Source organism: Vipera berus, assembly GCF_964194415.1.
Source record: "Vipera berus genome assembly, chromosome: 7".
Classification (NCBI taxonomy): Eukaryota; Metazoa; Chordata; class Lepidosauria; order Squamata; family Viperidae; genus Vipera; species Vipera berus.
In genome coordinates, this window is record NC_138209.1 from 46,485,086 (window position 1) to 46,497,618 (window position 12,533).

General features: G+C 36.4%; 1 protein-coding gene across 8 annotated transcripts in view; it reads left to right on the forward strand.

Moving 5' to 3' along the window:
* IRF2 (interferon regulatory factor 2) overlaps positions 1 to 11,925 on the forward strand; it is a 46,446-nt gene extending 34,521 nt beyond the window's left edge. For 6 of the 8 annotated variants that reach the window (XM_081333177.1, XM_081333179.1, XM_081333172.1 and 3 more), the window contains 5 exons: positions 985 to 1,031; positions 3,021 to 3,135; positions 4,403 to 4,564; positions 5,394 to 5,443; positions 10,278 to 11,925. In XM_081333177.1, coding sequence (XP_081189303.1) covers positions 985 to 1,031; positions 3,021 to 3,135; positions 4,403 to 4,564; positions 5,394 to 5,443; positions 10,278 to 10,598 — 695 coding nt within the window. In that variant the 3' untranslated portion in view covers positions 10,599 to 11,925. The remainder of the gene's footprint in view (positions 1 to 984; positions 1,032 to 3,020; positions 3,136 to 4,402; positions 4,565 to 5,393; positions 5,444 to 10,277) is intronic. The other 2 variants (XM_081333175.1, XM_081333173.1) reach the window with 2 other exon arrangements.
* The last annotated feature ends 608 nt before the right edge of the window (positions 11,926 to 12,533 follow it).

The following is a 12,533-nucleotide window of genomic DNA, read 5'->3' on the forward strand; positions in this document are numbered from 1 at the left end:
GTAAGTTTTGGAGCATGGGCTTCACTATTTCTTCATTATCTAATTTAGAGAGATAGTTTCCCATTATAAATTTTAATTCTTCAATCTTTTTATTTGCCTCCAAGAGCTGATCAAATATAGCAATAACTGTTTGTGCTGTCAAGAGGCAATTCTTGGCAATCAAGTCCAAGTCTCCCTTAAAATTGCTCTTAATATTATCCTTGTTCTCCCCTCCGTCTCCTATTGGAGCTTCATTTTCCACAGAAAGGCAGTCATCCTCCTCCCAATCCAGTAAGGAGAGGTTACAAGGGGAAAAGAGAAAAAAAGGAGGCTTGCAGTGTTCACTATCTGAAATAAGTCCTTTATCTTTGCTTGTCTGGGTGACTTGCGGCCATGTTGTGTTTAAGGTTTATCCAATTTATGCCTCCTTTTAAACTTTATTTTTGAGTCCCTTTTGGCTTTTACTATTAGCTTTTGTTTTGGCTTCCTTGGGTAGTTTAAAGGATTTTAAAACATACTCCCAGTTCATCGGCAAGTGCTTGAAGCTGATAAGTTAAGGAACTCGTAGTCTAAAACCTAATCCTACCTAATCCTAAATCTAAAATCAAAATTACTACTCCTAGTAAACCTTTACTAATTAATAGTTAATATTAGATAAAAATGAACTATTTTATAATCATACAAAAGTTACTAAAATAAGAGAATGAGGAGCTTACTAAAAGAGCTGTTACATGGCAACCAACTTTGGCAGTAATCCCAGTGTAGAGAGGGATCTCATTCCTCATTGACATGGGGAATCTTGGAAAATAATGTCAGTTCTGTTTGTCTATCTTCATGTATTTTCAGTATGATTTGAACAAGTAGCATTTTTCAAGTATTATTGACCTGATTGTTATTATGTTAAATTCAGGTGAAAATCTTTTATTTGCAAAGAATAGACTTAAGCCAAGATGACTAATTTTTGTCAGGAAATGACTGTAAATATCTTTTCTTACATTTCTACAGGAAAGAAACCCAAGTCTGACAAGGAAGATAAAATTAAACAAATTAAGGTATTTTTTGTTACCATTTCAAAGCTAAAGAAGATGTATACCACTTCTGAATTTATGATACAGAAATTTCCAAAACATTCTGAAAACTTATTTCAGTTTATTAACACTTTTTATCAAAAGGACTAAACAGACTTTCCCCCCCAATAAACTGCATTCAGACAAAATACTTGGCCCAGCAGCAACATATGCTTAATATAATTGGTTTTTATTTTAAGTAATTGGAGGTGAAGATTGATCCTTTTCAGGAACATGGTCTATGGGAGAGGACGCTCACATTTTCCCTTCCCCATGTGACTGGAAGAAATATAATGTACTTATTCCAATACTGCATTTCTAATAAGGAGTCTCCTTTTCTCAAATCCATGATTATTGAAATGAAAACCAAAGTGTAGCAGACTGATAAGACGCTCTCATCAAAATATGTTTCTAATCATTGGATTGAGACTATTCTGCTGGCTCATGAAAAATTTTGACTTTTTTTTGGTTATTCATATTTCTAGTTACTGAACTCTTGGCAAATAGCACCATGATGGGTAGTGGTCTTGCATTCACAAAAGTATGTGTAGTACTCAAATCTCTCTAGGAGGACACAATGTGATAATTGCCAGTTGCTTGTGTGTTACATAATTGGTTGTGTTTTTGAAAGGTTAATTCTCATAATATATTCTGCACAAAGAATTAAACAAGGCAGAGTCCTTTCTCTTCCTCTTGTCGGCACATATGTCATTAGTAACAGCCTATACCGGGGTATAGCTGGCTCAGGAATTCTGGGAGTTGAAGTCCACGAGTCATAAAAGAGCCAAGGTTGCGTACCCCTGGCCTATACAGTTATCTGACTACACTTTCCAATGTGGATAGGCGTTAACTACACAGTTTCAGTACTATGTTTGCAGGCTTCAGGAACAGAAACAGAAATATAGAATTTTGCCATATGAGGAGGCAAGAAGCTTCCTTCTCAGGCAGCAGATGTTTGTTTTATTGGAAAGACCCAAATCAGTTATGATTTCTGTTTTCCTGTTGTATCTATCTCTGTTTTTATTATATTGTACTTTTGCTGTGGGTGAACGTTATGGTTGATAATTGTAAAGACTTGTTAAATACTCTGACTAAGGCACAAGTACTGGAAGGGCAAGTTATTCAATGTAATGATTATTTCTGTTGTTAAAATATATTTTAGTTAACAGAATAAGTATTTTATTATGAACATATTAAGAAGTCTAACTCGGGAACTAGGACATTTTCTTCATTTTCATAGTGTCATAGTTTATACCTACAACCTTCTATATCAGCAACTAGAAATTAGAGGAACCTCTCAGTGATCAAAATGAAGGAGGGTTTTATTTCTATTACTTTCTTTTTCCTTTGAAGGATAAGGAACAAAAACCCCTAAAGGGATGAAAACAAACACAAGAATTCTTTCTTGTCCTGGACTACCAAATATACAATCAGAAATTGATTAAAAAGGAGGATTTCCTTGTCCATGTTGCATTTTTCTTGTAAAGAAAGAACATGTACTACTATCAAAGGGCATTTTGTGGCTTTAAGACCCTGGGATTTTTGCATTGAGGCCAATGCCCAAGAGTGCTTAATTAAGTTTTATGGATTTGATTTTGCAGGAAGTAGAAATTTGCTAAGTTCACGCATCTTAGTTAGAACCATGAGTTTATTTGGAAGGCTATGATAAATATTTAATAAGAGTTGTTGGAGATGGTGATACCTAAGTTAATTTCTTAATGCAAAGCATATTTCTTAGAAGTCCTCTGAATAAACTCTGTGCATTGCCTTTCTGAATGCAGAATATTTTTATGAATAAAATGGCTGGTGTTTCAGTTCTGAGATTGGACAGCATGAGACACTAGTCTGCTTTAACTTGATCTGCAGAATGCCAAAGGAATGGTATGGGATAGGTTTAGCTGATGACTAGCCAGGAGATGACATATATTTCTGAGTGCCTACTAATGTATCATCCTTCCATTGCTTTCTTTCTAGCAAGAACCAGAGGAGTGCTCTTATCAGCTGAGTAATGGAACAAGTCCAGAATTTTCTAATTACTGCTTGTCTTCTGCAATAAAAACTGAAGTCGACAGTACAATAAACATTGTAGGTAAGCAGCTCCAGTAGACCGGCCCATTCTTTTCCTTGTGTGGCAAACTTCTAGACCAAGGATTTTGGCTTTTAAAGTTCAGTTTTCATACTAAACAGTAATATATCAGATGTATCATAGCAACAGAATAATTAGGTCTTGGTTTAGTTAGGAATCTTGAACAAAACTCCTGGGAAATGGTAAATGTGAAGAAATTTAACCGTTTGTCTAGCAGTTATTTGGCTACAGATTTAGTCCTGCTTAGAGCAGACCCATCAGAGTTATGAATCATGAGTTCCACTGTATCTTTCCGAACACAAATAAGACTGCAGATCAGCAGACTTTGGATGGGCAACCCTGAACATAAGATTTTCGGAATTTTTTCACCTGGGTGACGAGAGAATTCTGATCTGAGTGGGAAAATTCTCACTTTAGAAACTCTCCTTCCTTCCCTCGGGGCTTCCAAAACCCATCCTTTCTAATCTGACAATTTCCAAATGACGTTATTAGAAAAATGGCCCAAGGATTACTGTAAATATGACTGTAGAACTATAAAACCCAATGTTCCTCGAACACATATTATACACCTACCCTGAAGCTGGGATAGAGAAAATATGCTGTGGATAGTCAAAGAAAAATGTAAATCTTGTTCTCCGGACCTTCTGTTGGAATGAACTTAGCGACTCTGGGTATATTGGAGGTGTTGAAAGGTGTTGAAAAACACAAATGTGGCGGAGTGCTTTAAAACAGGGTCACTTTTTTTAGCTAGAATACATCTTTAACTGAAGAAAAAAATAATACCTGTTCTCATTCACAAAATACAATTTTAGTACACTAAGTGATTAATTTATTAGATTTCTTCCCTTTCTTTGATTAGTTCAGTGCCAAGGTTAGATGGCCTCTGCAAACTATGGTTTTGCTAATGATCACCCTTCTTCCCTCCCTCCTTTCCTCCCTTTTGGACCATGTTGCCTGAAGTAGTAAAAAGGTACTCTTCCTGTACATACAAGCTTCATCCACTATCAAAATTCTGAGATGCCCTCCCATACTGTATGTGTGAGGTGGTTAAGGTGCTGTAATAAAATATTCACAACAAGCTGATTGACTCCGAGTAGTGATGGGGAAAGAATGACTCAGTAAAATTTTGTAAAGTAGATTCTCTGATGTTTTCTCATTTTATGGTATAAAAATATGATAACCATAGTGCATTCAGAATCACTGAAAAATATGCTATTAGTTCATATGACTGCATGTCATCACCATTATTATAATTTGCTCTCATATCCAGTTGTAGGAGAATCACACTTTGAGGTTGGTTCTGGGGATCACATGATAGTTCCCAATCCTCCAGATATTTGCCAAGTAGTAGAGGTAACGACAGAATGTGATGACCAGCCCAGCTCCATGAGTCAATTATATCCACTACAGATCTCTCCTGTCTCCTATGCAGGTCAGTAGCTTTGTAATACTAGAATTTTTAACAAATGTTTCCTTTTCTGCTTAGGTTACTTGGAAGTGATTTTATTGTTGCTCTGGGAAAAGCATAGTAATCAACATAAACAATTTTCTTCTAGGAAAGAAAGCTGTATTGAAATCAGAGATAGGAACTAAATTTGAATGCTCCTTAAAAGTACTTAAAATTAAATTTAATAAAACTCAGTCAATAAAAAATTAGTTCCTTAAAGACAGTAGCTGTTTTGAAGAGCATTTAATCTTCATTTTATTTTTATATACAGTATTTTAAACTGTCTTTGAAAATGGAAATCATTGTCATTTATATGGACTCCAGGAATGCAGATCAGGGTCTTTTTTGTATTTCCCTATGTGAAATCTAAGACTCAATCTGAGACCTATTGTATGTAATGCAGCTGCTTTACCAATGATTTAGTCTTTATCTGCTATTATGCATAAAATCTTGTCATGCATTTTGTCTTTCAGGTATATCATAATACAGCCAAAGACAAATAATGTTTGGTAAAACATAATTTACTAGGAAATCAATGTATCTTCAGTTGAAAAAAGCAGCCTTAAGTCTAGATCAGGGGTAGGCAACCTTGGCTCTTTTATGACTTGTGGACTTCAACTCCCAGAATTCCTGAGCCAGCATGGCTCAGCATGGAAACCTCTCCCTTCTCCTCAGCATGGCTGGCTCAGGAATTCTGGGAGTTGAAGTCCACGAGTCATAAAAGAGTTAAAACAAAATAACCATAGTGAATTTCTATATATATTGGCTATTCATACTTATCTAGAATTTATATTTTTATCCCTATTTTGTCCAGCAGAAAGTGAAACAACAGATAGTATGCCAAGTGATGAAGAAAAGGCACAAGTAAGTAAAACATTACCAGGTTTTCTTTTTACTGTTATAAATAGGTTTTTCCATTGCTTTTAGGAACTTTGGTTTATTGATGTTTAGAAGTCAACATCCTTTCTGTTCTTTATAAAGGTTTGCATGATGTCTTATGATGAATGGTAACAGTGTACAATAACATTTAGATGTTACTAATACAGTAATACAGTAACTGCCAACCTAGCAGTTCGAAAGCATGTAAAAATGGAAGTAGAAAAATAGGGACCACTACGGTGGGAAGGTAACGGCGTTCCGTGCGCCTTTGGCGTCTAGTCATGCTGGCCACATGACCACGGAGATGTCCTCGGACAAACGCTGGCTCTTTGGCTTTGAAACGGAGATGAGCACCGGCCCCTAGAGTTGGAAACGACTAGCACGCATGTGCGGGGGAACCTTTACCTTTACCTTTAATACAGTAATAGTAACAGATGAGGAAGGAAGCTGCATTAAATTTTCTGCATGAGCAGCATTAAAATGATTGTACCATTACAAAATGCCAAATACAAGTAGTCCTGGACTTAAAACAGTTCATTTAGTGACCATTTGAAGTTACAACAACGTTGAAAAAAATGACTTATGACCATTTTCCACAGTTACGACTTGCAGCATCCCTGTGGTCAAGTGATTAAAATTCAGATGCTTGGCAACTGACTCATATTTATGACAGCTGCCGTGTCCTGAGGTCATGTGATCATCTTTTGTGACCTGATAAGTAAATTCAATAGGGAAGCCAGATTCACTTAACAACCAAGTTGCTAACTTAACAACCGCAGTGATTCACTTAATCACTGTGGCAAGAAAAATCATTCGCTTAGCAACTGTCTTGCTTAGGAACAGAAATTTTAGGCTCAGTTGTGGTCATAGGTTGCGGACTACCTCAAACCTCTTCATAAAAAAATCTTCCCATTTGACTACCTCAAACCTCTTCATAAAAAAATCTTCCCATTTGACTTCCTCAAACCTCTTCATAAAAAAATCTTCCCATTTGACTACTTCAAACCTCTTCATAAAAAAATCTTCCCATTTTCCAAAAAGATGAAAAATAGGAACTGCCTAGGCTTTCTGGAGGGAGGAATCTTTCCTTTTTCCTCAGCAGTCACATTGGTGAAAGGGATCCTGAAGACAGCCACTATAGATGGGCTCCTTCAAACAGCTAGGCCCTGTTAAGGAAGCCGAGAGTGCGATGGCTGACACATTATCCTCCAGTCAGCTGAAACCAGAACAGAAGTCATGACTGAACTTCTCAGATATCCTTGTTTCTGATGAGGTTACTCTGTAAAAATTACAAGAAAAGTTTAAGCATCTTAACAAGAGCCATTTGAAATTCCATCACTAATAACATAGGCCGTATTTTCCCTTCTCCTCCTGTTGCAACTTGTGGCTTATGACCAAAGAGCAAGTTCAGCCACAGTATTGGCAAAATAATTTCCCCCATTTTCCCACATATCTAAAGTATTACGGTTAGGAATTTTGTAGTCAGGTTTTCCTGTCCACAAAAGATGAGCAGCTTGTAAAATACAAAAAGTATAAACAAGCATTAAACATATATAAAACAATCAAAAAATTAAAACTGAAATATTTGATATATAAGCAGCAGACAAGGGAACCGAAGCAAAAGGGAATGTGACTTTTTTTCAGCCCATTGCTCTATGTTATTAGTGATAGTTATTATTGATAGAATATTAAAGGCAACTCTTCATCATTACAGCCAGCTTTTAGACACCAATGGACTGGACGTTACATTCCAATAAATCTGGAATGCTATGACTGCTGAAGGATCATGGCAGGTCCAACAAAGATGCAACAAGTATATTAAATAATAGATGTGGCTGCTTGGGGCAGATATATTTTTAAGCTACTGCTGAATTTGGAAAAATACCCAAAACTTTAATTCCCCATAGTTAAATTTAATTTGCAGATCATCAGGTACAGAACAGGTTTACACATCAAGCTAAAAAATAATGTGATTTCCTTTGTTTTGGCTTTCTAAGTTGGGAGGTCAGGCAATTTTGATTAACTCATCAAATCTTGATTAAGTGAACTGGCTTAGCACAGCGTGTGAACCCAGTGAGAACCTCCATTGAGAACTTCACTGTATCTTTGACAGCAGTGACTTTTCTGTAACAGATGTGAAATCTAGTAACTTCTAGGGCCGTCGTAGCACCCGGTTTGGTAATTTTCAGTACTATGCAAGTTACATAGAATTATTCCAAGCCCATCTGAATACTTACTTGCCCAGTTTGTAGATTAGGCTGAGTTGAAGAAGTAGCTAAAGGAATCTAGCTCAGAGCCAGGAGACCATTTTCCAGGGCACACATGCAACACACAAAAGGCTAGGTCAATTCCTTTTCTATTTTTGCATTTTCATTTATAATGCAGTTTTAGCCATTGAATCTCTATATAAGACATTGAACCTGGTGAATCTCTACAGAAACGATAATACTTGTATGGGCTAGTAGTGGTTTGCAAAGCTCATGGGGTCGAATAAGCCATCTCAGAGTAAAATGTAAAAAATACAAACTTTCCAGATGTTGCAGCTATTTTGACATTTCAAGGAGTGGTAATGTGTAGATTTATGCATGTACAAGAGCTGCTGCTTTTCACTGGTGATCCAATTGTGGATGCACAAACGTGCATAGGCAACCTGAAATAGCCTTCCAAAGGATCACATTGTTTTCACATTTGCAAAGAATGTCCTTTAAATACTTTAGACAACCCTAATAAAGATTTGAGTTATCTATTTTGGTGCAATATATATTTTCCACTTCAACTTGCTTCTTATTCTTTTTGTTATATCTTAGTCAGAAGCTGTGTTTTTTGGATTTCCTGAGTTCACATGTGCTTGAACACAATGGCAGGAAGTTCTCCTAACCATGCACATTGTATCTGGGAGATGAATAGCATTTCTATCCAGTCTTATTCACAAGTTGCATGAGAAGCAATCAGGAAACAAATATTTCTTTTTTCATTGTAGTTTTTCCTCTTTATTTTTGATTTTTTTTAAAAAAAACCTGTCTGCTTTTCAAATGATCATTTCTCTCTTCTGTAAAGCCAGGGCCAAAGCTGAGCATTCTTGCTTTCTGCTGAACTTAATGAGAAAAGGTTAAACTAGGAGGTGTGTGATGGAACCATGTGGTAGATTGAAATCTGCAACTTCTCCAGAATGAAAAGAAATAATTTCAGCTACAAAATGGGGAAATTTCACTTTGCCCTTGCTAATTTTTTTCCTGGCTGGTAATATTTGTTTTGCTATATTTGCTATAAGATTGGAACAGACATGAATTTGAAGAGACCTGACCCTTAAATTTTCTATAGTAAGTCCTTGACTTACAACCACTTTTTTAGCAAATGTTCAAAGTTACAGTGGCACTGAAAAAAGTGATTTACATCTGTCACAGCATCCCAATGGTCATGTGATCAGAATTTGAGCACTTGGCAACTGGCATGAAAGGTCATTTGATTGCCATTTGTGATCTTCCCAGCAGGCCTCCAACCAGCAAGGTCATTGGGGAAAGCTGACTTTGTTTAACAACTGCATGATTCATTGAACAGTTATAGTGATTCGCTTAACATTCATGGCAAAAAGGAGGTCATAAAATTGGGCTCTTAACAACTGCCTTACTTAGCAAAGGAAATTTTGGTCTCCATTGTGGTTATTGAGAACTACCTGCATATATTTCTTCATTCATCAGCTATGATGCTGATTTGTATAGAAGCTTTATCGGTGTTTGTTAGAAAGTCTGAACAGGGGACCTACATAACTGAACAGGGGACCTACATCAAAATGCCCAATCAAGTAGGTACCCTGTTCAAACTTTCTTGGAACACTTGAGTCCCCCTGTATACACATGCAGAGCTTTCCCTAAAGGCATGGAGATCAGAAGTCAGTGCTGGGAGTAAGGTCAGTGAATATGTCCAACTGGTCCTTCCACTTGTTTATGCATTGAGGAAAAATGCCCTTTTCTTTGCACACAATCATTGTCCCAAGCAACAAAACCTATATGGCACAGACTGGACTTGTTGCAACAAGATGTACAATTGAGGCAAGAAAAGTCTACCTTGTGTTTCACACACCACTGCAAGAATTCTGTCCTTGTCAGCATGCTTGCTCTTTTATGCAACAGATAACTTGAGCAATATTAGATATTTTTTAAATGTGTCAGTGCAATGCAGGTAATCATCACCTACTGACCACAATTAGGATCAGCAACTCTATTACTAAGCACCACATTTCTAAGCAAAATGTCATGTGACCATGCCAATTTAACAACATCATTTCTGGTTCTGGTCGTTAAGCATGATATCACATAACTGCAGCTTGCAACTTCCTGCCAGCTTCCCAGTAACTTTGCTTCTCGGAAGTTGACTGTGAACGTTTGCAAATGGAAATCATGTGACTGTGGGACATTACAACTGTCATAAATGGATGCTGGTTGCCAACTATCCAAATTGTGATCAGGTGACCAAAGTATGACCTCCATAGCTTTGAGCACTAGATGTAAATCTCTTTTTTAGTTACTGTTGTAACTTTGAATGGTCGTTGAACAAATGGACTACCTGTATACTATCTTGGGTACTGGAGTTTTGGCTAGGGACTAGGGACCAAGTTTCAAGTCCCCAGTTGATCAAAGAGCTATCTGGATGACTTTGAACTAGAGTAACCCATGGGATTGTAGTTCTGTGATTAAAATGAGGGAAGATCACGTATGCATTGGAGCTTCCAGAAGAAACACAGGATACAGATACCATAAATAAATAAAAATATTCTAATTGAGTTAACAAAATAAGTAACTTGATCAATTCTTCTCTACAGAGTCAACTTCAGTGGGAAAAGAAAAACATCGGTGGGAAACAATATTATAGCAATTTGGGCACAAGGAATCCACCTTACTCACTTCCTAGTATGGCCACCTTTGTGACTTCTAACCAACCTGACCTCCAGGTGACCATCAAAGAAGAAAGCTGCCCTTTGCCTTATAGCAGCTCATGGCCTTCTTTTCCAGATCACCCTCTCCAACAAATAGTTTGCTCAGCTTCTACCAGCTATACTAGCAGGCCTCCAGATCATGAAAATCGGGCAAGTGTCATCAAGAAAACCTCAGATATCACCCAGTCAAGAGTCAAGAGCAGCTAAGCCATTCACTGATATGTTGCTGGCAGATGGTATCTTATGGCTTTGAGGAGCATATCTAGTGGATGCTCTACAAATTTAAAGAAAACCTGGATAGTACAGGATATGACTGTGTTCAACTCCAGCATTGGAGCATCTTAAACTCAGGACTCTGACCATCAGAATGTCGGAGTTCCAAGATTACAGCCCAGGGAATGGAGGTTCACTTTGAAATGTATCGCCAAGCTTCATCAAGCATCCCTCCCAACAATTCCTCCAAACAGAAGCACTTCACTTCTTGCAGCCACCCTAATGAACCTCAAACCTTTGGAATGAAAGAGAAAATGTGAACTTGCTGGATTTTTTTTCTGCAGAATCTATTGTTAATATGTACATAATGCAGCACTAGCAATATTGCAGTCTGCTTTCGCACCTTATTAAAAAAATAGCACTTGCAAAAAAGGCCTTTTATTAATTAATGGCACATTTAAAGCTCCAGGTTTGATCTCTCCGAGGGCTTTTCTGACATATGTAGCCTTGGAATCTGGAAATACGAATTAAAAAGGAAGGTAAAACTTCCCATGTACATTTCACAGATTGTTCTGAAGAGTGCTTGTCTTATTTGTGTCTAATCTGCTATGCTTGAAATCTGTGTGGTACAATAGAAGAAAATCTATTACAGATATATTATGCAAATTCCTAGGTTTTAAAGAAAGAAAAAATTACCCTAATTCTAACCAGAGTAAACTTTTTTATTTTTTTATACAGTGGAATATTTTATTCAAAGTAAAATTCTAAAGTGAATATAATTGTTTCAAGTTTTTTATCTTTTCTACAGCAAATTTATAATTTTACAATTTAGTGTTTGGTTGTCAACAACTATCACATCTTTGTGGCACATTTCTTTTTTTCATTTTCTTCCTTTCTTGCTCTTCCTCTCTTCCTCTCCTTTTTACAATTTGTAAAGGTGAAATAATGAGTTTTATGTAGCAATCGAAGTATCCTGTGGATTGATAATAAATATTACATATAGCTAAATTTTAAATAAATACGTTGTCTACATTTATGAAATGATCAGAAATCCTATATGGGGTAAGTTGAGAAATATTTTGATGAGCAACAAGCTTGAGCAAGGAGGAGAGAATGATGAATGTCTGGGCTAAAAACTGTATTGAAAACACAAATATTTAACAAAATGCCATGGAATTCAATCGGAGAATTATATTCAGCAGGTCCTGAAATAAAATGAATAATATTTCCTAATTTTCAAACATGGAACATGTTAAACAGCCTCATGCCTCCTTTCAAATAAAATACTTCATATTTAATTTATGAATTGTTAAAAGTACACAATGTGTCATTTTTTCCCCAGAATTTCAAATACATGCGCTGAGGTTTGGGGTACTTTGCAATTGAGCTGGAAAATCAAAAGACATGAAATTCCTTCTGATTTCCTCACCACAAATAGATCCTACTGCTTTAAAGAAGGGCTGTGCTGCCACCCCAAATATCATGAAGCACTTTTTCAGAATAATTTTTGAAGCACATCCTAGTTCATATCCAATTTGCAGATCAGAATATCTTTATACCAGTTTTGGAAAGGGTCAAAAGTGTAGCAAAAAGACTGACAGAGCAACTTTAATGTTAACTGATAGACAACATGGTAGCTTTAATTCTGAATTGTAATTAAACATAAAGATTCTATAGGGTTAAGGTTATGGTTATGATTCCCACTTATTCTCTATAATTGGATTAAGAGATTAACCCAAGTATGGAGCTGAACAGCATACAACACCAGCAAACAAATCTTGGGCTTTAATAGTGGAAAATGTTTAAAGATACAGGAAGAACAGGAACAAATTAGACCAGACATAAAACACCTTCAAACTTGAAGATTATACTTGGTTTATTTTTAAAACCAGTAAAAACCTGAGACAAATATAGAAAATGCATTTTATG